Source organism: Ascaphus truei, chromosome 16, assembly GCF_040206685.1.
Source record: "Ascaphus truei isolate aAscTru1 chromosome 16, aAscTru1.hap1, whole genome shotgun sequence".
NCBI classification, from domain to species: Eukaryota; Metazoa; Chordata; class Amphibia; order Anura; family Ascaphidae; genus Ascaphus; species Ascaphus truei.
The window spans coordinates 31,973,134-31,998,745 of NC_134498.1; the positions used below are offsets into that span (position 1 = coordinate 31,973,134).

The following is a 25,612-nucleotide window of genomic DNA, read 5'->3' on the forward strand; positions in this document are numbered from 1 at the left end:
TTTACTCGCCCGGGGGTTAAATCCACTCGCCCAGGGCGAGCAAATGTATAGGGTTGTCGAACACTGTATATATATATATATATATATATATATATATATATATATATATCAGGGTCTCCCCCGGTCCCCTGGTTTTCCCCAGTCCCTCGCATACCTCCGCTACAGCGGGGGGAATTGCAGGCGTGGCGGGGAGTTGGGAGCGGCGATTGCGTTGCCGGAGGTTCCCGGCGGCACCCTGTGCAGGGCGCCGCCATGTTGACGTTGCGCACGCATGCGCAGTGAGATTGCGCACGTGCGAGAGACGACCATTAGGGAAACAGGGCTCCGCGGGGACTACACGCCCCATAATGCATAGGGGCAAGCAGACAGGTGCCCCAGATAGGCCAACAGGGCTAGGAGAATCCCCTGCTCGAGATACAGCAGGGCCCCGCTTCTCGGCGCTCCACTTTCCGGCAATCCGCTGATACGGCGGCACCGAGAAGGGGGCCGCCATGTTGAATCTGAAATCGCGCACGCGCAGAATGGGCGGGGGCGCCCGGCGCGCATGCGCAGACCGCAGGTTGTGCGCGCAGCGTATAGATCGCACATGCGCAGAACGGCGAAAATGCCAGTTTGCGCATGCGCAGCACTGAAAATCGCTGGATGCGCTTTCCGGTGATTTTCACTATACGGCGGGCCTCTGGAACGGAACCCGCCGTATACCCGGGGCCCTCCTGTAGATACTTTTCGCGCGCAGAGGAGCAGGGCAGTCGGAGCTGGGACAAGGTTAGGGTAGGTGGTGTAGGTCCAGGGCGTCTGTGACCCCTGCACTAGGCCAAAGACCCCCTAGGCACAAGCTAGGCCCCGACTCACTGTGATAGCTTGTGACTGCTGCAGGGACCCCAATAGATAGGGACCTGACCCGAAGCTCAAGAGTGAGAGAATAGCCAGGACGCGGCTGTGACCTGACCTTTGGTGATCCGGGACCAGATCATTATCCCCATACGTACAGAGACATGATTCATGGTGGAACCGTCCACGCGGGACACCACCCAACGTAGAGGCGGAGGATTCGCGGATGACATCGCTGGATCCGTGGATCCTACCTTGCAGTATCAGTGCAACCGGGTGTTGGAGCACCCGGCAGGTATCTCACCTCGACAAGTGCACCAACTGTACTCACGCGAGTGGGGCAGCGCTGTCTCACACACTTGGGTGGGAATTGATACATGGGGACAACAGGGTGGTTGGGTGTCCAAGGGCCTCAGGACGTTGAGGGATTATCTCACCCGTGTGGTGGGGGAATGTGCGCTACATATACAAAATACAAGGTGTTCAGGGAACTCAAAAAAGTACAAAGGGAAGAATAAATGACTTATCTTGGGATCAGGGTGCTTGCAGAGCAGCTGGGATCACCATCCCGCAGCAAAATAGAATTCTGCAGCACTCTCTGGTGGATATAAATCAGGTTTAATGCATCAGGCAAGCATAAGGGGTCAGTACAAGAATGGGGGAGCGACGTTTCGGACCTCACAGTCCTTTATCTAGCTCCTGAGATTCATATGAGCTAGATAAAGGACCCACCATCACATTTGAAGTTATGGTGGGTGAAAAATGCAACACGAAACCTCCACCGTATTGCATATAGCAAATAAAAAAATCACTTGTGAGAACATTTACATGTCTTAGGCTGAGTCCCCGCTAGCGCTGAGCGGGCGGCGCTTGCGGCGGTTACTTACATCTATAGATATATGTAAGTCCCCGCTCACGCGGTGTGCGTGCACACACGCTCACCCGTGATCGGCGCTTAGGTAAACAAAAAACTATACTTACCCGCGCGCTCAACTATCCGCAATGCCCCCCCTCCAACGCTGACTACTACTGGGACCTTAGGAGCACCCTGAATGTCACTCACCTACTAACCTTTTATATAGTGTGCATGCATCATCCCTACTACGCATTAGACAGGTCTGCAACCCTGCCTTTCACCGTTATCACCTAGCATACAGTGCTTCCACTGCAGCAAGGGATTCTGGGAAATGACATACAAATGAGCGCACTGTGTCACCTTTTGCCTGAAATCCATTTTTACATGGAACCCTTGTAAGCTAATGCTCTGCTGTTAACACAGCTTTTAAGCACAGCATGGGAATCAGATGCAAAATCAGAGAATGGGTCTCATCAGTGTGAAGTTGGTTGTACTGCTGGCTGTAGGATTTACCATCACATTTTAAGCTATGGTGGGTGAAAAAGGCAACAAGAAACCTTCACCGTATAGCATATAGCCAATAAAAGATCACTTATGAGTACATTCACATGTCTTAGACATGTATATATATATATATACCATAATTCAAATATATATGTGTGTATTAGGATGTACACAACACACACCTTATATATACATGCTTATATGTATACAGTATCTTGATGCTCTATAAACTGTATATAATATATAGACTATATGACACGCCCCCTTTTCCAAACGGCCTCCTCTGATTGGCTGCTCTGGATTTGGATCCCTCCCCCCTCTCCCCATTTCCTTGTCAATGGGACAGAGAGTGTGTGTGATCTCGATTTGGGACTCTCTGTACCTCTTTCAGGATCCTTAAGGGTCCCTGCACCCGATGTGGATGTGGAGTGAGTCTGGATTGAATGTGGAGTGGGCTTGATCCGGATCAAGGCGGGCGCTGCATGGATGAGGCGTGGAGATGGATCAGCAACCTTTCCAGTGCTTCCATGTGCAGCTGCAAGGGGGGGCACCATGGGGATTTACCCTAAAAGGGGGATTGGAGCATGGGGAGAATCTGATCATCTCCAAGGTATGTTTTATGGACCCCAAATAACGGGATCTGCAGGGCACGGGGGGACCTGGAATAAACCCACAAATTAGATCCTATAGAAATCCCATATGTTGGTTTCAGAGATTATGTCCCTATAGAGTATGTTGTCTTTATTGGATGCAAATTCCTATAAAACTCAAATTTCTTGGTTTGTAAGCCCACATGGGTTCCTGATCCTATATGCATTCTCCATATTACATGCAAAATCCTGCAAAAAACCTTATTTGCTGATTTTTCAGATGTTCCCATATTGAAGATTGCATGAAATAAAGGCAGTCAAAACCCAATTTCGTGGTTCCTAAGATACTGATCCTACTAAATACATTGGGTTTGTCCTATACAAAGTCCCACAAAAAAAAAAACAATTTGGTGGATTGGAAGCTGACCAAAATTCCTTTTATTTCATGAACTAAGTATTTCATGCAAAGTTTCTCATATGAACAAGAAAACGTTGTCCCTGAACTGGATTGGGATTATGACACTACATTGCTTTGCCTATCTTTAATGCTAAGGTAACACAACACCAAAAGGATTTTTTTTATGGGGTAAATTTTAATAGGAACGTTACATTAACATTGGAGGATCACAAAAGGGTTAAGCAGAGGATTTGAGGGCACTCAAACATCAGGTTAAAGTCTTATTGAAACCTCAAAGAATTTGTAAAATGGGACCATGTAAAAAGTGTACTTTTTCATGCAAATACTTCAGATATAGGGGTATATGTTTTCTTAGGGGCTGATGCTTGAGTTATGGGATGGCCTATGCATGTTTTGGTAAATTAACTCCTGCACTGCTTTATAATCTCCTAGCAGTGAAGGAGTTAAGCGATATACTTGTAGGGTTTCAATAAACACAAATATTAAAAATCCTATATACATTAGGGCAGGATTTCCCCAGATAATTGGATATATTTCATTTGGATGTACGAACACTTTTTTTTTTTTCCTTTTGGGGGTTGGTAATCCTTTTTTCAGTAATGTGTTTTATGGCTTTTTATATGATCAACAGTTTTGGGTGAAAAAGTAGACAAATGAGGTAGACGGTTACTTTAAAAAAAAAAAAAAAAACTTTGGGGTTGCAAGTCTGTTCTTAAAAGCTTTTAACCAACACTACATTAATGTGCTATGTCCTTTTGATTAATAGGGGAGTTGTGTGTTTGTGGTTAAAAAGAAAAAAAAAGTATTTTCTTTTTTGGGTTTAATAGGGTTTTTGTGAACTCTGCATTCCTTTTAGTTTCAGTAGGAAGTGGTTGGGAACCGGACTTGCTAAACACCCCCCCCCCCCCTCGGATGCCTTTTGTTCAGAGGGAGATGGGGGAGGGCTAGTTAAAGTTTAGGATTTCTCCTACTTTCTAGTTATATGGCCTTCTACCTGCAGTCCCACTTAGGACCAAAGTGACAGCGATACCTGTATGTTTGAATAGGATCAGATGATGGGGTTTAATTATTTTTTTTAGATAATGTTTGTGAATTTATTTGTAAACGTCAAAGTTTGTTCTGATGGGTTTTGGTTGTTGTTGTAAAAATGAGTTTAGGGTGGCTGTTAATTCTACTGAGAACCATGTGTAAATCCAGGTTATTGGGGACATGAGGTCACCCCATATTAGATTAAAAACCCAGGACTGTCTGAGCCTGTCCCTGATTATCTGGACTCTGGTCACCCTATATTAGATATAAACCATGTACTGTCCCTGATTACACAGGCCATATAAGGGAATTAAAAGCCATCCAAAACTATTGGGGACGTCTGCCATGGAAGGGGTTAAGGTAAACATGTATGGGGTGAAGACATGGAAACCCTAGCCTCCCTACGTATAATGCAGCCTTTATGGTTTGAAATCAAGCACCCCCTTGTTTTTCCCATCCGGCTGATTTGCAATTCTTTCAATATGTTAAAATAACAGGGAAAAATCAGTGGGGTTTTCACATCTCTAAATCCCTCTGCTCTGGGTTTCATAGTTTAACCCATTACACATGTCACAGTCATAAAGTCACTTTGCTCCTACGTGGGACTGACATGTAACCCATTAAATATGCCATGTCGCTGTGTTAGACCCGGCGCTCTTTTCATCATCAATCAGAGCGGTGCCCCCGATGACATCATCTTCTGGTGATGTCATTGCACGCGGTCGCTACCAGGAGGGACTGCAATAGTGACATAGTTACAATGTAGCTGAGGCTGAAAAAAGACATGTCCATCAAGTTCGACCTATGCTGAACTTAGACGACATATGCTTTATCCTACAGTATATTTGTATTAAAAATGTAGTGGACTGCGGTGTAAATAACATCCAGGTTTATGCCAGCAGTGTATATAATGCGCACAGGTTGGCAGTGTATATAGCGCGTTCCGGTCCCAGGTATATATCACAGTAAATGTAACACGTGTGGGTCAGCAGTACGTGTTACACGTCACTGTCATCCGATCACCATTCAACCCACCTTTTAACGTTATCCTAAGTATCTAAATGAATATTGAGAGCTGTCCAGGAGGCACGGCATAGCTGAGTGTCTATCGTTTAGAAAGCGACATGATTAAATGTGTGTGTTGTCTCCCTGCTGTTTAAATATTGACGCTGTGTCCAATGTAAGATTGTTTTGTTTTAAGGCTATTTATTTTTCATCTGGTTAGGTCCTGTGATCTGTTTTGTCCCCTTCACTGTCGTTGTTCTACAATGCGTTGCAGTTCCCCGCAGCGGAGTGACATCTATGCCCACCCCACAAAAAAACAAATCCTTATTCTCCGTTACTTTCCATGTGTAGTCCTGTTCCCAAAACTGTTTTCAAAACTCTCCGGGTGTATGGATATCACCTTCAGGCCTTGTGTCTCCACTGCTGGATGAAGCCTCCCCGATGATCTCCCGAGTGCTGCGGTTGGAAGCTTCTCTTGTCCACGTCGCTCCAACAAATATTCTGATTTCATCCTCCCATCTTCCTTTTTTTTCCCCTCGTCTTTTAATTACCTTTGGAATCCAGCCGAGTAGCATCTTTGTCCAACGATGGTCATTTCTTCTTGCGATATATCCTGCCCACCGCCATGTTAACTTCTTCACCCTTGTGATGATGTCACACACTTGGTTTCTAACGTATTCATTATTTTTCTAGTCTCTCTCCCTGATAAATATATATCCATCATCATATATGTATGTGTAATTTATTTTATTTAGTGCCAGCCATGTACGCAGGGCTCTTACAACATGACAGTAGGTGGTAAATAACTGTACATTACAAACAATGGGGATAAGTGCAACAGGTAAATGACAGCATAATGCTAGAGGAGACTGTCGCAAAGAGCTTGCAATCGAAGTGTTCTCTTTGGAGGCTTAGACACAGGAGTAAAACGTGCATTATTGGACGGGCGGTCAAGTGCATCTGGAGTTCGTAGCGGAGACGTAAATTGTTTGATGAGCTGCTTCTTTTAAGAGGCGGATTTTCAGCTGGGCTCTGAATGTGGAAAGGGAAGGTGCTGGACGAAGATTGAGTGGAAGAGCGTTCCACAGGTAGAGAGACACAGGTGAAAGGGCCGTAGAGGAGAAAAAGTGCAAAGAAGAGACCAGCTTGGATAGAGTGGAAGAGACGAGTAGGTGGGTATCGAGAGATCAGAGTTGAGATATATATGGAGGAGGAGAGCCTTTAAAAGAAAGTGTTGTAGTTTATACATGCCGTTAATAGGAAGCCAGCAGAGAAAGTTCAGAATGTCGGAAGCAGATAGTCGCCGGAAGCAGATATGCGCCTAGAAGAGCATGAGATGATTCGGGCAGCAGCATTTTAAATAGGCTGTAAAGGAGAGAGATGTGAGGCAAAGAGACCAGATAACAGAAAATTACAGTAATCATACATCATCGGCCCCTGTTGGCCACTGCTGGTCGTCCTCTTGGTCGTTTAATCTCTCTGGGAATCCAGTCAAGTACCACCAAGGAATGAAATATGCAAATCCACATTTTCTTAGGAGAGAAGAAACAGGAAAAAAAAATAGCAGTGCATTTCATTATTTTGACATGTACACCATTAAGTTAGCATGGTGTCATTGTCTCAGCTATCAAGGCAACCATTCTGTACATAAGTACAAACATACGCATGCACACACATACAGAGGAAATACAAAGATATTTACACATTCTGTGTCATGTTTTTAGTTGGTTTTAAAAATACTGGTCAGTTAATATGTGCGGCTTTGATTCAACTGTGCAGCAATGATCATTTTGTTCTTCTGATCCATCTGGCCCACTGCCATTTTAATTTCTTCACCCTTCTGATGTCACATACTCTTTGGGTAATACCCAGCAAATATCTCTCCGTTCTACTTTGCGTTGTCTGAAGCATCTGAATTATCTTTACATTTAGGGTCCAACTTTCACATCCGTATGTGAGCACGGGCAGAATACACTGGTAATCTTGAGGCACAGTGGAAGAAGGTTCCCTTGAAATATTGTCTTGTTTCTTCTAAATGCCCTTCATCCCATCATCATTCGCCTATTGATTTGATTCTAAAGGTTCGCATCCATTGTTACTTGCTGGCCAAGGTAGACCTAGTCTTCCACTTCTAGTTCTGTTCCATTTATTTTGATCTTTGCAGACTTCACACATTTGTTGAACATCACTGTTGTCTCGCTGAGATTCATACCGAGGTCCACATGTTTGCTTGCTTCGCGAGTTCTCCAATTTGTTGCTGGAGGTCTTCTGGATTTGTGGCAAATATAAGTCACCTGGAAATCGGAGATGACGGAACATTGATTTTATTTTACATTTCTTTTTCTTCCCAATCTAATGTGTTGCAGTGAAACGTTTTGGTGACGTGGTGTCACCCTGCTGCGCTCCCTCGCTGATCCTTATCTTGCTTGTATCTTCATTTAATGATTTATGGGCCATTCTCATAAATGTTATTTATAATTTTCAATGCGCACTAATTCGACGTTTTGTCTTCTTACTACATCTAGGACCGCTGAGATGTGGTTGATCATATTCATTACTTTGGGAAGTCACTTCTTGTATGACTTGGATGTTGTCCATTGTGTTGTATCCATTGCGAAATCCTGCTTGTTCTCTAGGCTGGGCAGAGGCCAGGGCCTGCTGCAGAGGATTACTGAGAATCTTCGTAAAAAACTTGTGATCTAGTCTGTGGTTCTTGGGATCGCCACCCAGAAAATTTTGCGCACCCCTGAGCTAATCTAGCCTGATCAGGGGAAGGTAATTCGTGGAAGTTGCCAGGTGTCCAGTATTGAACCGGACTGTCCTGTATTTGGACACATGTCCAGTAAAAAAATTGAGGTAATACTGGACATATCTGTGTCCGGTATTACTTCTCTGGACACAGTGATCTGACTGTCTTGGGAGGCCACGGGATTTCCTTGAGCGAGGAGGGAGCCGGGCTGTTGCTAGGCGGCTGGGCAGCCTCCTCCATCTTTACTGACTGCTGCTGAGTAATGCAGCCAATCAGGAGGAGATGTCAGGAGCCTTGGGGTGGGGCCAAGGAGGAAACGGCAGGGAGCTGAGAGGTGTGTGTGTCTCCAGCACTTCGCACCTTTCACTATTGTGGGCAGTATTTTTGGAGAAGCCACCTGGCAACCCTAGTGACTGGGGTAGTGGGGCGATTGTCCCTACCTTGCTCTCCAGTAGCAAAGAAGGGGTCCGATGCGCACTCTCATCCAGTTCAATGGGAAAAACCAACAAAAGAGAACACAGTGTAATGTTGTTATGATTAAGTAAATGTTGAAAATATGATGATTTTACTCACATTTTATGTGAGTAATACAGGCATTTTGGTTGTTTCAAAGTAACCAACTTATAAGGTGTGATGCGTCGTCACTGGAAGGACAGGATACTCCCAGCAAAGGAAAGGAGAGGACACAGGGATAACTAAGTAAACTTTATGTAGAACAATAATAAAAAGTAGCGAACACTTACAGGTAGGCAAATTATCGTGGTCAGTCAGATCCTCAGGGTCAGGTAGTGGGAGATTCAGTCCTTGAGAAAACCCTTATTCTTAGTGAGCCTTCGTGGTGGCCATCCATATAAGGGCACTTTGTGTAAGGGTACAAATGTCCTGGATGATCCTTCACACTTCCTCTGCTTCAGTAGGCAATGCTCAGTCTCTGTAGTGTGGCCCAACGCGTTTCGTCAGACGTGACTTCTTCAAGGGGAATTCAGTCCCCACAGCCAGGACCACATGGAGCTCTCAGCAGACAGGTTGCATACTCGCTGTACCCCGTGCTTCTTGGGTTCCCGCCAGTGGTCACTGGTCCATAGGAGCTCAGGAGAGGAGCTGGTTAGGGGGCGATCTGACTTCTCCTCTTCCGTGTCTCTATGGTTCCTATGCACCTTCTGCCGTCAGAGCCCCCATGTATTTATTTTTTGTTTCCCTTCAGGGGCCGCACATGAAGGGATGCTTGCAGCTCTAGGGCCACAGGTTGGCAACCCGTAAACTACAGTCTTCATAAGTTCTTCATAATCGTCTGTTACAGTGTCCCCATCCATTCGGAGCACGTTGAATTCTCTGCTGTTCTTCTTGGGTTTGTTGATGTTGATTTGTTGGTTCAGTTTTCTTCTTTCCCACTTCGCATTCCGATGTAATGTGCAGCAAACCAATCGGTGATCTTTCCTTGTGTCCAAACGGCCAAGGACTGTGCAGTCTTCAATCACGTGTTTCCTGCTGGGACATATCCAATTTCATTCTTGATCCCGTTGGGTCCATTCCGAGTCCATTTTCTATCTGGATTCTTCTGGAAGAGTGAATTCATGATGTAGACGTTTTCACATTCTGCAAATTCTACCAATCTGTCCTCCCCTTCATTCCCGTTACTGGAACCGTACTTGACTAACTGCTGCTTTTGAAGTGAAACATCATTAGCGGCACCTACTATCACATGAGCAAAATTCAGGGGCAGCGAATGGAGTTGATGGAGACGGAAGTCAGTGGTGACGGAAGGGACGTCACTGCTGGCAGAAGAGGCCGTCAGCAACATTCACTGCCACTGAATTGGGGGAGTCAGGAGAGAGGGGGGCAGGACCCTGAGAATAACACACACACACACACACACACACACAAGGAATTCAGTTACTCTAAATATATAAGTGCAAATAGCTAAAACACGCGTTTTAAGTCAAACGTCTCTGCGTTTTGGCACTGAAATTATGTTTTGATTATTAATTAAAAACATCCCCATCACAAATACAATTTCTGTGACAAAACAGCGACAAAAGACAAAGACGTTTCACATAACATGCGCGTGCTCGGCACACACACAACTTCTTCTTTTTTCTGCTGGGTACCAATCTTTGCATTGAAATCTCCCATAACGATCTTGAGGTGACAATTTAAGTTCTGTTGTTTGATGTCGCTGTAGAAGTCTTCCACTCCGTTGTCTGTGAGACTTGATGTTGGCGCATACATATAAAGTACATTCTGAATCTTCAAATGGAAGTCCGAAAAGATGATTGTTAATAGTTATTAACATTGCAACAGATAATTTACATAATGTAGTATTATTATAATATTTATACAGGGATGAGGACGCCTAAGGCTGCGCTTATAGTGCTGGTGACGTCGGGCTGCGGTCGCTATAAAAATCAAATAGAGATGACTTCCAGCGATCGCGACCAAGCCGTCACGTCGCGCTTACTATAAGCGCATGCAGCGGCGACACTGCATTAGTTTTGGTGCGACGCCGCTGTCGTCGGCGCTGTAAGCGCGGCCTTAATGTCCGTGTCAAGTGCCCAGGATTTGTCCTGTCTGGTGCTGGTTTATTGTGCTGTCCGCGGAGAAGGGAAGGATGGGAAGACGCGCGCGCATGCGCATGCTAAGGGCTCAATTTGGTGATGACAGTGGGTACCAACCGCCAACAGTGCGCCAACATCACAACTGCGATAGGTGAAAGAGATGTTGCAGCACTTTGGGGGGGGCGGTGGAGGTGATATTGTAGCACTTTTCAGGGGGGGGGCAGTGGTGGAGAGAGAGCAGCAATTTGGGGGGGGGTGGGAGTTGGTTGGGGCATTTTTCATCCTTTGACTTTGAGGGGAGGGTATGTCTCAGTGTCTGTTACAGATGCACACGGACGCACATGCACATAGAACTGGGGGGGGGGATAACAGAGAGAGACGGGACTGCCGCCCTCCACCCGTGTGTGCATGTGTGCAGGGTACTCGGTCAATGAAATACCTGGGTGACCCAATTGTATGTTTGTATGTATGCATGTTTGTTCGTATGTATGCATGTTTGTATGTTTGTATGTATGTATGTACAGTATGTTTGTATATCTCTTCCGACTGATGTAGTGAGAGCGGCTGTATTGGATAAAATAAACTCCAGAACGTTGTGATGCTACTAATAAAAAATAAAAAATCCCCTTATTTTAATACAACATTATACACCGGTGACGTTTGTGGAGCAGAGCTACAGGAAGGGCTGTAGGCGCCAAACGTCACCTGTGTCACTTATGTGTAATGTATTAGTAGGAGAAGACTTTTCGCGTCACAACGCTGTGCTGTGGCCATCTCCCATGTGTTTATATATAACTGTCAGTCTCTGTCTGTGTATACAATATATCTCTCCCGGGTGTGAGAGGTGACTGTCCCCTGCTCGCAGACTCTCTCCAGACGTCCCCTTCCTGTGGGTGTTGTGGTTCTGGCTGCTGTCCGGACCAGCTGTTACTTTCCCTGAGCAGACTTTGCAGCCAAAGCTAAATCCTTGTCTGGTGAGGGGGGGGGGGGGGGTGTGACTCAATGACGGTGACATGTTTAATTGGTTAAAGTGTTATTTCAACATGTCCTACGGATAGTGCAGAGCTTAATGGGTTAACCGGTCAGCCCTGTTATTTTCTGTGCCAGCCTCATCGCACCCTTCACTGCCAAATCCTTGGAGAGAATTTCCGTCGGGCCTTCTAAATATGGCCGCCTTTGGGAGTATTCCAAGGCCTGCTTTGCAAGGGATCAAATGTAAATGTTTTTTTTAAAATTTGTTTTATGAGCCCGCAGTGCGGCCGTAATGCGGAAGTCGCAGGCCCCAGCGGTTAATAAGTTTAATAATTGTCAGGGTCCCCCTGTGTCCTGAATTCCTGAGGTGTGTCACTGTGTGTGCGTGTCACAGTCTGAGAATGTGGCCTCCCACCCAGCCGTGGGGACCCGCTGCCTCCTACATACCGCCTGCATTTTAGGAGGGAGCAGGTCTTTGAAGTGGGAGGGTGGGTTCAGTGGGGTGTACTTGTGCCGCAGCTGTGTGTGTGTGTGTCAGTCTGAGAAAAAGGGAAGGAGAGAGTGGGTGTGGGAGAGGAGAGGAGAGGGAGAGTGACAGAAACGAGCAAAGGGGAGAGAAGACAGTTGTGCTGGGAAAACACTGTAAGATTGAGAGTCTCCAGTTGTGTCAGCATGTAACTGTGTGTGTGTGTGTGTGTGTGTTTTAACCAGCAGTTGAAGTGTGATGTACATTACAACAGTGTACAACATACAACAACTTTTCTCCTCTTTAATGACTAGTTTAGCCGACTGGGATCTTGTAGAAATGTGAGAATGTCCTATGAGGTTCATTTATGTTATAAAGGATCTCTCCCATGTTCTTATCTCCCGTTCTGTCTCCTTGTCAGCTCTCTCTTTCTCAACCTCCCTCCCCTGTTTGCCCTCTCCCCCCTCCTCTTTTCACCCTCCCTTCTCGCTCTTTCCCCCCCCTTCTTGCGCTCTCTTTTCCCCCCCTCTCCCTTCTATCTCTCTCTTTCCCCACCTTCTCGATCTCCCCCCTTCCCCCTTCTCGCTCACTCGCTCTCTCTCCCCCTCCCTTCTCGCTCTCTCTCCCCCTCCCTTCTCGCTCTCTCTCACACCCTTCTCGCTCTCTCCACCCTCCCTTCTCACGCTCTTTCCCCCCCCCTCCCTTCTTGCTCTCTTTCCCCCTCCCCCCTCCTCACTCTCTTTCCCCCCTCCCCCTTCTTGCTCTCTTTCCCCCCCTTCTCGCTCTCTTCCCCCCCTTCTCGCTCTCTTCCCCCCCCTTCTCGCTCTCTTCCCCCCCCTTCTCGCTCTCTTCCCCCCCTTCTCGCTCTCTTCCCCCCCCTTTCGCTCTTTTTCCCCTCTCCATCTCGCTCTCCTCCCCCCTCTCCATCTCGGTCTCTCCCCCCTCCCCATCTCGCTCTCTCCCCCCCTCCCCATTTCGCTCTCTCCCCCCCTCCCCTTATCGCTCTCTTTCCCTCCCCTTCTTCCCTCGCCCCTTATCGCTCTCTTTCCCTCGCCCCTTCTCGATCTCTTTCCCTCGCCCCTTCTCGATCTCTTTCCCTCGCCCCTTCTCGATCTCTTTCCCTCGCCCCTTCTCGCTCTCTTTCCCTCGCCCCTTCTCGCTCTCTTTCCCTCGCCCCTTCTCGCTCTCTTTCCCCCCCCTTCTCGCTCTCTTTCCCCCCCTTCTCGCTCTCTTTCCCCCCCTTCTCGCTCTCTTTCCCCCCCTTCTCGCTCTTTCCCCCCTTCTCGCTCTTTCCCCCCCTTCTCGCTCTTTCCCCCCTTCTCGCTCTTTTCCCCCTCTCTCGCTCTTTCCCCCCCTTCTCGCTCTCTTTCCCCCCCCTTCTCGCTCTTTCCCCCCCTTCTCGCTCTTTCCACCCCCTTCTCGCTCTTTCCCCCCTTCGCGCTCTTTCCCCCCCTTCTCGCTCTCTTTCTCCCCCCTTCTCGCTCTTTCCCCCCCTTCTCGCTCTTTCCCCCCTTCTCGCTCTTTCCCCCCCTTCTCGCTCTTTCCCCCCCTTCTCGCTCTTTCCCCCCCTTCTCGCTCTCTTTCCCCCCCCCCCTTCTCGCTCTCTTTCCCCCCTTCTCGCTCTCTTTCCCCCCCTTCTCGCTCTCTTTCCCCCCCCTTCTCGCTCTCTTTCCCTCCCTTCTCGCTCTCTTTCCCTCCCTTCTCGCTCTCTTTCCCCCCTTCTCGCTCTCTTTCCCCCCTTCTCGCTCTCTTTCCCCCCTTCTCGCTCTCTTTCCCCCCTTCTCGCTCTCTTTCCCCCCTTCTCGCTCTCTTTCCCCCCCCTTCTCGCTCTCTTTCCCCCCCTTTCTCGCTCTCTTTCCCCCCCCTTCTCGCTCTCTTTCCCCCCCTTCTCGCTCTCTTTCCCTCGCCCCTTCTCGCTCTCTTTCCCTCGCCCCTTCTCGCTCTCTTTCCCTCGCCCCTTCTCGCTCTCTTTCCCTCGCCCCTTCTCGCTCTCTTTCCCTCGCCCCTTCTCGCTCTCTTTCCCTCGCCCCTTCTCGCTCTCTTTCCCTCGCCCCTTCTCGCTCTCTTTCCCCCCCCCCTTCTCGCTCTCTTTCCCCCCCTTCTCGCTCTCTTTCCCCCCCTTCTCGCTCTCTTTCCCCCCCTTCTCTCTCTCTTTCCCCCTTCTCGCTCTTTCGCCCCCCTTCTCGCTCTTTTCCCCCCCCCTTCTCGCTCTTTCCCCCCCCTTCTCGCTCTCTTTCCCCCCCTTCTCGCTCTCTTTCCCCCTTCTCGCTCTTTCCCCCCTCCTTCTCGCTCTTTTCCCCCCCTTCTCGCTCTCTTTCCCCCCCCTTCTCGCTCTCTTTCCCCCCCTTCTCGCTCTCTTTCCCCCCCTTCTCGCTCTCTTTCCCCCCCTTCTCGCTCTCTTTCCCCCCCTTCTCGCTCTCTTTCCCCCCCTTCTCGCTCTCTTTCCCCCCCCTTCTCGCTCTCTTCCCCCCCTTCTCGCTCTCTTTCCCCACCCTTCTCGCTCTCTTTCCCCCCCATCTCGCTCTCTTTCCCACCCATCTCGCTCTCTTTCCCCCCCTTCTCGCTCTCTTTCCCCCCCTTCTCGCTCTCTTTCCCCCCCCCTTCTCGCTCTCTTTCCCCCCCCTTCTCGCTCTCTTTCCCCCCCCTTCTCGCTCTCTTTCCCCCCCCTTCTCGCTCTCTTTCCCCCCCCTTCTCGCTCTCTTTCCCCCCCCCTTCTCGCTCTCTTTCCCCCTCCCCCTTCTCGCTCTCTTTCCCCCTCCCCCTTCTCGCTCTCTTTCCCCCCCTTCTCGCTCTCTTTCCCCCCCTTCTCGCTCTCTTTCCCCCCTCGCTCTCTTTCCCCCCCTTCTCGCTCTCTTTCCCCCCTTCTCGCTCTCTTTCCCCCCCCTTCTCGCTCTTCTTTCCCCCCCTTCTCGCTCTCTTTTCCCCCCCTTCTCGCTCTCTTTCCCCTCCCCATCTCGCTCTCTTTCCCCTCCCCATCTCGCTCTCTTTCCCCTCCCCATCTCGCTCTCTTTCCCCTCCCCATCTCGCTCTCTCCCCCTCCCCATCTCGCTCTCTTTCCCCTCCCCATCTCGCTCTCTTTCCCCCCCCTTCTCGCTCTCTTTCCCCCTCCCCCTTCTCGCTCTCTTTCCCCCTCCCCCCTTCTCGCTCTCTTTCCCCCCCCTTCTCGCTCTCTTTCCCCCCCTTCTCGCTCTCTTTCCCCCCCTTCTCGCTCTCTTTCCCCCCTCGCTCTCTTTCCCCCCCCTTCTCGCTCTTTCCCCCCCTTCTCGCTCTTTCCCCCCCTACTCGCTCTTTCCCCCCCTTCTCGCTCTTTCCCCCCCTTCTCGCTCTTTCCCCCCCCTTCTCGCTCTTTCCCCCCCTTCTCGCTCTTTCCCCCCCTTCTCGCTCTTTCCCCCCCTTCTCGCTCTTTCCCCCCCTTCTCGCTCTTTCCCCCCCCTTCTCGCTCTTTCCCCCCTTTCTCGCTCTTTCCCCCCTTTCTCGCTCTTTCCCCCCCTTCTCGCTCTTTCCCCCCCTTCTCGCTCTTTCCCCCCCTTCTCGCTCTTTCCCCCCCCTTCTCGCTCTTTCCCCCCCCTTCTCGCTCTCCTTCCCCCCCTTCTCCTCTCCTCTCTCTCTCCTTCCCCCCCCTTCTCGCTCTCTCCTTCCCCCCCTTCTCGCTCTCTCCCCCCCACCCCTTCTTCCCTCGCCCCTTCTCGTTCTTTCCCTCGCCCCTTCTCGCTCTCTTTCCCCCTCCCACTTCTCGCTCTCTTTCCCCCTCCCCCTTCTCGCTCTCTTTCCCCCTCCCACTTCTCGCTCTCTTTCCCCCTCCCCCCTTCTCGCTCTCTTTCCCCCTCCCCTTTCTCGCTCTCCTCCCCACCACCCGCTCTCCCTCTCCTTTTCACACTCTTCTACCCGCTTCCGCTCTCTCCAACTCTTTTCTTCCCCTCTTCTCGCCCTCTATTCTACCCCCTTTCGTCCTCTCTCCTCCCCCCCCCCATGTCGTCCTCCCCTCGCCCCCTGTCGTCCTTTCTCGCCCACCCTTCGTGTCCTCTTCCCTTTTTTTCCGCACTCTCTTCCACCATCCTTCGGTGCTTGTCCTTCTCGCTCTCTCTCCCCCCACCTCTCTCACTCTCTCTCCCTTTTCTCTCTCCCTGGCCCCCGTCCTAAACTCCCTGCCCCCCGTCCTAAACTCCCTGCCCCTAGTATACAAAAGCCCCCTTGTCCATGCGCACATTTTGACGCCCGCGGGGGGACTGGTTCCTCCCCTCCCGTAGCGTGGGTAGCATGGGCAGCACCCCTTGAAGACTGCTGGGAAAAACATGGTCCATCTAGGAAGGTTGTTTTTCCATAGACTCCAGACTCCAGGTCACGGGACAGAATTATATGGTTGTGGCATTTAACTTAACATAGGATAACTCCGTGGAATTTTCGTGGCGCCCTCTCTTGCTGTAGAGGTAAATAAACCCTTTATTTGATCTTGTAGGACTGCAGGGATTAGGCTACCCCTAAAGTGAACTGTTGTTGTTGTTGTTGTTGTTTTTTTTTTTTAACCCATAATTAATTCAACCAATTTTTATTTTGACGGGCATTAAATGAAGCCAGGTTTAAGAATGTGTTGTGCAGATAAATGAGAGAGATTATCATAATTATTTACATCCCCTCTTTGTTTGGAGGACCTGTTCGTAAATGGAACAGGATAAAGGAAGAGATTAGGGCAATAACACGGACCCTTGACAATGTTTAGAGAAATAAACAAGATCAAGGTTCGTTAATTATTATTACTTAGAAATTGTAACGACTCTTTTACTTACTAAACACGTCACTGCCATTTGGTCCTACGTGGGGGTGACCCGTTAACCCATTAAACATGACCCTGTCATGAGGCCACTTTGTAGGTCATTAGGCCACTACATGGGATGGACCCTTTAATAACTTTTTAAACATGTCACTGTCATTAGTTCACTTTAATATACAATTAGATGGTGAGCTCTTCGGGGCAGGGACTCCTCTGCCTAAATGTCACTTTTATGCCTGAAGCGCTTCTTCCCATTATGTGTTATTTGTATTATTTGTTATTTATATTATTATGTCACGTGTATTACTGCTGTGAAGCGCTATGTACATGAATGGCGCAGTATAAATAAATAAAGGCATACATACATATCCCAGATTAAAATGCATTGTTGGGAAATGTTGAAATAACAGGGCCCGCTGTCCTGAATACAGAAGAGATTCGGAAAATATTCTTATTTAAAGATTTAGACGAAAAATCCCCCAAAAGGAATCGTTTAAAATAAAAATGGCTAATGTTTTCTGTAACGTTTCAGGCGTTTCCCTCTGTTCACTAGGATTTTGGGGTGATACCCTGACCCCCTATTAGATTTTTGGGATGTTAGAACCCCCCCCCCCCCCCCCAGATGTGCTGCTGTTTGAAGTCCTAGGAGGCCGGCGGGGCACACGCAGCCTTCTAATTTGTGCGCCAGCAAAAATAAACACACAATGGGGAAGGGGAGGGGGACAGGGGGAAGCAGGAAATGCGACCGGCATGAGGGGTGCACTGAAAAACATAAATGACCCCCCCCCCCTAACGTGCCTCCGAGAGCAGCGGGGGAATTGAGGAATTTGCTCGGCTGAGGTTCTCTGACCACACCGCAAATGCTTTTAAAACGCACCATTTCCCGATACGCTTAAGTTCTCCCTGCAGATTCCTCCTCTGCCCCCTATAAACGCGCCCCGCGCCAGCTTTTACTCCCCGTGCTGACCCAACCACTTTGCAGTCCTGAGACCAGCGCAGAGCTCTCATGGTGTAGTATGGGAAGTCTAAAATGTTTATATGCAAGGCCGCGTCCACGCTGATGGCGCGCCAGCTGCGCGTTCAAAACAATGTAAATGAATTGGAGCGTCCATACTGCGCAGGTGAGCGTGGGTTGGAGCGATGCGTGCGGAGTCTTGTCTTGTCGCGCGACGCCCTGGTCACGTGCGTGTTTCAGTCAATAATGGCGAACGTGAAGTCATGGGCACGATCTCGCCACGCCCCCCCCCACCCCCCACGCGCAGCCCGGCAGGCCACGGATCTCTGCAAGTACAGGCGCGCGTGACGTCACGGGCGCCTGTCGCTAGCGCGCGCGCGTCCCCTACTAAGGCCATAGCCTAAAGGTAAAAGATGCACGTACAGCAACAAACCTCATTTAGGCAATGGTTAAAAACCGTAATATCCACGATGATGCCAGGCTTCACCGCGGCACGGTCCAGTTGGTTCAAATGATCAGTAGAAAACCGGGGCGTCCGTCTCATCTGGGGGAGCCGTCCCCTCTGGTCCTGCAGGTATCACTCCGTAAGGTTAGTCCCCCCCCCGCGGGAGTTGCTCTCGGGTTCTTCCGACTCAAGGCGTCTGAGTACTCGCACGCTGAGTACCGGGACTTTCCACCCGAGCGGGGGGAACCTCTGAGGAATCGGCGCATCTCCAGCGACGTCTCGCGGAGGACGTCAGCGCTTCCGAATCGGTATCTGCAGAGAATATCGAAAGCGCGAGGTGAGGGAGACCGTGCCAATCCAGTGACAGGTCTTCATAACTTGTCTGTTTAAATTATCCAGGATAATGGACATTGTTGGTGTTTTGGACCTGTCACTGGGCTGGCAATGTCTGCCTCACTTCGCGCTTTCGAAATGTTAAATGTTACACTTTACATACTACACCATGAGAAGAGGTCTGCGCTTGTCTTTCTCTTCTCTATAGATTTGGATGCTCGGTCATTCCACCTACTGTACCATAGCAGCCGACCCTCCTGCTTCCACCTACTGTACCATAGCCGACCCTCCTGCTTCCACCTACTCTACCATAGCAGCCGACCCTCCTGCATTCCACCTACTGTACCATAGCAGCCTCCTGCTTCCACCTACTGTACCATAGCAGCCGACCCTCCTGCTTCCACCTACGGTACCATAGCAGCCGACCCTCCTGCTTCCACCTACTGTACCATAGCAGCCGACCCTCCGGCATTCTACCTACTGTACCATAGCAGCTGACCCTCCTGCTTCCACCTACTGTACCATAGCAGCCGACCCTCCGGCATTCTACCTACTGTACCATAGCAGCCGACCCTCCTGCTTCCACCTACGGTACCATAGCAGCCGACCCTCCTGCTTCCACCTACTGTACCATAGCAGCCGACCCTCCGGCATTCTACCTACTGTACCATAGCAGCCGACCCTCCTGCTTCCACCTACGGTACCATAGCAGCCGACCCTCCTGCTTCCACCTACTGTACCATAGCAGCTGACCCTCCTGCTTCCACCTACTGTACCATAGCAGCCGACCCTCCGGCATTCTACCTACTGTACCATAGCAGCCGACCCTCCTGCTTCCACCTACGGTACCATAGCAGCCGACCCTCCTGCTTCCACCTACTGTACCATAGCACCGACCCTCCGGCATTCTACCTACTGTACCATAGCAGCCGACCCTCCTGCTTCCACCTACGGTACCATAGCAGCCGACCCTCCTGCTTCCACCTACTGTACCATAGCAGCTGACCCTCCTGCTTCCACCTACTGTACCATAGCAGCCGACCCTCCGGCATTCTACCTACTGTACCATAGCAGCCGACCCTCCTGCTTCCACCTACGGTACCATAGCAGCCGACCCTCCTGCTTCCACCTACTGTACCATAGCAGCCGACCCTCCGGCATTCTACCTACTGTACCATAGCAGCCGACCCTCCTGCATTCCACCTACTGTACCATAGCAGACGACCCTCCTGCTTCCACCTACTGTACCATAGCAGCCGACCCTCCTGCTTCCACCTACTGTACCATAGCAGCCGACCCTCCTGCATTCCACCTACTGTACCATAGCAGACGACCCTCCTGCATTCCACCTACTGTACCATAGCAGACAACCCTCCTGCATTCCACCTACTGTACCATAGCAGCCGACCCTCCTGCTTCCACCTACTGTACCATAGCAGCCGACCCTCCTGCTTTCCACCTACTGTACCATAGCAGACGACCCTCCTGCATTCCACCTACTGTACCATAGCAGACGACCCTCCTGCATTCCACCTACTGTACCATAGCAGACGACCCTCCGGCATTCCACCTTCTGTACCATAACAGACGACCCTGCTGCATTTCACCTACTGTACCATAGCGGACGACCCTCCTGCATTCCACCTACTGAACCATAGCAGCAGACGACCCTCCTGCATTCCACCTACTGTACCATAGCAGCAGACGACCCTCCTGCATTCCACCTACTGTACCATAGCAGCAGACGACCCTCCTGCATTCCACCTACTGTACCATAGCAGCCGACCCTCCTGCATTCCACCTACTGTACCATAGCAGCAGACGACCCTCCTGGATTCTACCTACTGTACCATAGCAGCAGACGACCCTCCTGCATTCCACCTACTGTACCATAGCAGACGACCCTCCTGCATTCCACCTACTGTACCATAGCAGCAGACCCTCCTGCATTCCACCTACTGAACCATAGCAGCAGACGACCCTCCTGCATTCCACCTACTGTACCATAGCAGCAGACGACCCTCCTGCATTCCACCTACTGTACCATAGCAGCAGACGACCCTCCTGCATTCCACCTACTGTACCATAGCAGCAGACGACCCTCCTGCATTCCACCTACTGTACCATAGCGGACGACCTTGCTGCATTCCACCTACTGTACCATAGCAGACGACCCTGCTGCATTCCACCTACTGTACCATAGCAGACGACCCTGCTGCATTCCACCTACTGTACCATAGCAGACGACCCTGCTGCATTCCACCTACTGTACCATAGCGGATGACCTGCTGCATTCCACCTACTGTACCATAGCGGATGACCCTGCTGCATTCCACCTACTGTACCATAGCAGCCGACCCTCCGGCATTCCACCTTCTGTACCATAGCAGACGACCCTGCTGCATTTCACCTACTGTACCATAGCGGACGACCCTCCTGCATTCCACCTACTGAACCATAGCAGCAGACGACCCTCCTGCATTCCACCTACTGTACCATAGCAGCAGACGACCCTCCTGCATTCCACCTACTGTACCATAGCAGCAGACGACCCTCCTGCATTCCACCTACTGTACCATAGCAGCAGACGACCCTCCTGCATTCCACCTACTGTACCATAGCAGCAGACGACCCTCCTGCATTCTACCTACTGTACCATAGCAGCAGACGACCCTCCTGCATTCTACCTACTGTACCATAGCAGCAGACGACCCTCCTGCATTCTACCTACTGTACCATAGCAGCAGACGACCCTCCTGCATTCCACCTACTGTACCATAGCAGCAGACCCTCCTGCATTCCACCTACTGTACCATAGCAGCAGATGACCCTCCTGCATTCCACCTACTGAACCATAGCAGCAGACGACCCTCCTGCATTCCACCTACTGTACCATAGCAGCAGACGACCCTCCTGCATTCCACCTACTGTACCATAGCAGCAGACGACCCTGCTGCATTCCACCTACTGTACCATAGCAGCAGACGACTCTCCTGCATTCCACCTACTGTACCATAGCGGACGACCCTGCTGCATTCCACCTACTGTACCATAGCAGACGACCCTGCTGCATTCCACCTATTGTACCATAGCGGATGACCCTGCTGCATTCCACCTACTGTACCATAGCGGACGACCCTGCTGCATTCCACCTACTGTACCATAGCAGACGACCCTCCTGCATTCCACCTACTGTACCATAGCGGACGACCCTGCTGCATTCCACCTACTGTACCATAGCAGACGACCCTGCTGCATTCCACCTACTGTACCATAGCGGACGACCCTGCTGCATTCCACCTACTGTACCATAGCGGACGACCCGCTGCATTCCACCTACTGTACCATAGCGGACGACCCTGCTGCATTTCACCTACTGTATCATAGCGGACGACCCTCCTGCATTCCACCTACTGTACCATAGCGGACGACCCTGCTGCATTCCACCTACTGTACCATAGCAGACGACCCTCCTGCATTCCACCTACTGTACCAAGCAGCCAACCCTCCTGCATTGCACCATACAGTTCCACCTCCTGCATTCCACAAAGGAAAGTCGTTGCATTCCATATTTCACTTTGGGTTCGAGTTCCTTCACTTTATATATTTTATTAATTATTATCACCGTTGTCACTTTTTAAAAAATATTGTTCACAATTTGTTTCACTGGATTCGTTTATACAATTCACGGTTTACACTCATATACACAATTTTTCTAGTGCGCTCTTTGCGTTGTGTTTTTCTGTTATTTGTAGTCATGAGTAGCCCCATTTATATCCACAAATTTGCCCTTTTAATCACAAATCCTAAAGGCCTGTATGTGTATGTGTGTGTGTGTGTGTGTGTGTATATATCTTATACTATATTAGTGAAAGCACTGTATGCCTGCCTGCATGCATGCATGCCAGCCTGCCTGCCTGCTGGATGTCCGGTGTCCCTAGGGGAAATCTCATTGGTCCCTTGGGCCGCCCCCGCACACCTCTCATTGGCCTGAGGCGGAGTGACGGCCCAAAGGGACACACAGGGACACAAACACACACACAGGGACACAAACCACACACAGGGACACACACACACACACACACACACACACACACACAGGGACACACACACACACACACAGTAGGGGGGGGGTGTACATTAGCAGCATTGTATAACCCGGGGGGGGCTCACATACCCGCCTCCGCCTCCGCCTCTTCCTCCCCGAAATCAGCCTCCACACCCGCGCGCACGTCCTCCTCTCCCCGTGTCTCCCGCGCTTTCAAACACCCCCCCCCCCCGGCGCCGCTACAGTGAGCGGAGGAGCGAGTGCCCGGGACACAGCGGGGGAGCGGCCACAACAAGCTGCCTCCCGCCTCAGTTCCACGTGGGAGCGGCCGGACGGGTGAGTGAGCGGCCTTCACCCACCCCTCACCCCCCTTCAAATCACCTCCCCTCCACCCCCCCCCCCCCCCCCCGGCGCCGCTACAGTCAGCGGAGCGAGCGAGCGCCCGGGACACAGCGGGGGAGCGGCCACAACAAGCTGCCTCCCGCCTCAGATCCACGTGGGAGCGGACGGACGGGTGAGGGAGCTGCCGGACGGGTGAGTGAGCGGCCGGACGGGTGAGGGAGCGGCCTTCACCTCCCCTCACCCCCCTTCACCTCCCCTCACCCCCCTTCACCTCACCTCCCCTCACCCACCCCTCACCTCCCCTCACCCACCCCTCACTCCACTTCCCTTCCCTTCCACCTCCCTCCACCCCCCCTTCACCTCCCCTCCACCCCCCCTTCACCTCCACCCCCCTTCACCTCCCCTTCACCCCCCCCACCTCCCCTTCACCCCCCACCTCCCTTCACCCCCCACCTCCCCTTCACCCCCCCCACCCCCCCTTCACCTCCCCTCCACCCCCCCCTTCACCTCCCCTCCACCCCCCCTTCACCTCCCCTCCACCCCCCCCTTCACCTCCCTCCACCCCCCCCTTCACCTCCCCTCCACCCCCCTTCACCTCCCCTCCACTCCCCCCCCTCACCTCCCCTCCACCCCCCCCTTCACCTCCCCTTCACCTCCCCTCCACCCCCCCTTCACCTCCCCTTCACCTCCCCTCCACCCCCCCCTTCACCTCCCCTCCACCCCCCCCCTTCACCTCCCCTCCACCCCCACCCTTCACCCTCCCCTCCACCCCCACCTTCACCCCCCCTTCACCTTCCCTTCACTCCCCCCTTACAACCTCCCACCACCTCCTCACCACCTCCACCCCCCTTCCCACCTCCCCCACCCCCCTTCCCCACTCCCCACCCCCCCTTCCCACCACCTCCCCCCCACCCCCTCCCCTTCCCACCACCTCCCCCTCCTTCCCACCACCTCCCCCCCACCCCCCCCCTTCCCCCCACCCCCCCCCCCCCCTTCCCTGAGGCGGAGTCACGGGCCAAAGGACACACAGGGACACAGACACACACACACACACGTAGACACACACACACACGTATACACACACACACACGTATACACACACACACACGTATACACACACACACGTATACACAAACACACACACGTAGACACAAACACACACACGTAGACACAAACACACACACATACACACACGTAGACACACACGTACACACACACACACACGTACACACACACGCACGTAGACACACACACACGTACACGTAGACACACCACACATGTACACGTAGACACACACACACACACACACATGTACACGTAGACACGTACACACACACACACACACACACATGTACACACATGTACACGTAGACACACACACATGTACACGTACACACACACATGGAGACATACACACACACACATGGAGACATACACACACACACATGGAGACATACACACACACACATGGAGACATACACACACACACATGTACACATACACACACACGTATACACTCACACACGTATACACACAGGTATACATACACATAATGTATACACACACACACATGTATACACACACATGTATACACACACACACATGTATACACACACACACATGTATACACACACACACGTGTATACACACACACGTGTATACACACACACACGTGTATACACACACACATGTATACACACACACGTGTATACACACACACGTGTATACACACACACATGTGTATACACACACGTGTATACACACACATGTGTATACACACACATGTGTACACACACATGTGTACACACACACATGTGTTACACACACACACACATGTGTATACACACACATGTATATACACACACATGTATACACACACACACATGTATACACACATACACATGTATACACACACACACATGTATACACACACACACACACACACACTTATACACACACACACATACAATGTATACACACAAACATGTATACACACACACAAACATGTATACACGTGTATACACACACATGTGTATACACACACACGTATACACACACACAATATATACATACACACAATGTATACACACACATGTGTATACACACACGTGTATACACACACACACACGTGTATACACACACACATGTGTATACACACACACACGTGTATACACACACACACACGTGTATACACACACGTGTATACACACACACACATGTGTATACACACACATACGTGTATACACACACACGTGTATACACACACACGTACACATACACACACACACACACATGTATACACACACACACATACAATGTATACACACAAACATGTATACACACACACACCCCAGCACCACCACATCAGCACACCGGTATGCCCACCCAGCACACTGGCATTCTCGCCTCCCCACCATTCCCAGCCCCCATCAACACCATCAGCACCCACACATCGCCACCTTTGCACCTCCCCCATCGGCACACCCACATCCGCACCCCACATCAGCACCAAACCCTCCCAAATCAGCACACCAATACAATCACCATCAGTACAGCCACAGCAGCACTACCACCGCACATGGGCCGCGTGGACCACTCCCCACCCAAATGCCACACCCACACCACAAACATCCCGGGCAACGCCGGGGCTCTCAGCTAGTATATATATATATATATACATACATACATACATACATACATCTAAATAACCCCTTCGCTCTCAAAAGCGAAGTATTTAGGGTCTGAA

The 25,612-nt window shown here is 50.8% G+C and overlaps 1 protein-coding gene across 3 annotated transcripts in view; it reads left to right on the forward strand.

Annotated features, from left to right (window-relative positions):
- Positions 1-2,527: 2,527 nt before the first annotated feature.
- The window catches only part of SHROOM4 (shroom family member 4), a 78,701-nt gene continuing 55,616 nt past the window's right edge, over positions 2,528-25,612 (forward strand). For all 3 annotated transcript variants that reach the window (XM_075572986.1, XM_075572987.1, XM_075572988.1), the window contains exon 1: positions 2,528-2,801. In XM_075572986.1, coding sequence (XP_075429101.1) covers positions 2,691-2,801 — 111 coding nt within the window. In that variant the 5' untranslated portion in view covers positions 2,528-2,690. The remainder of the gene's footprint in view (positions 2,802-25,612) is intronic.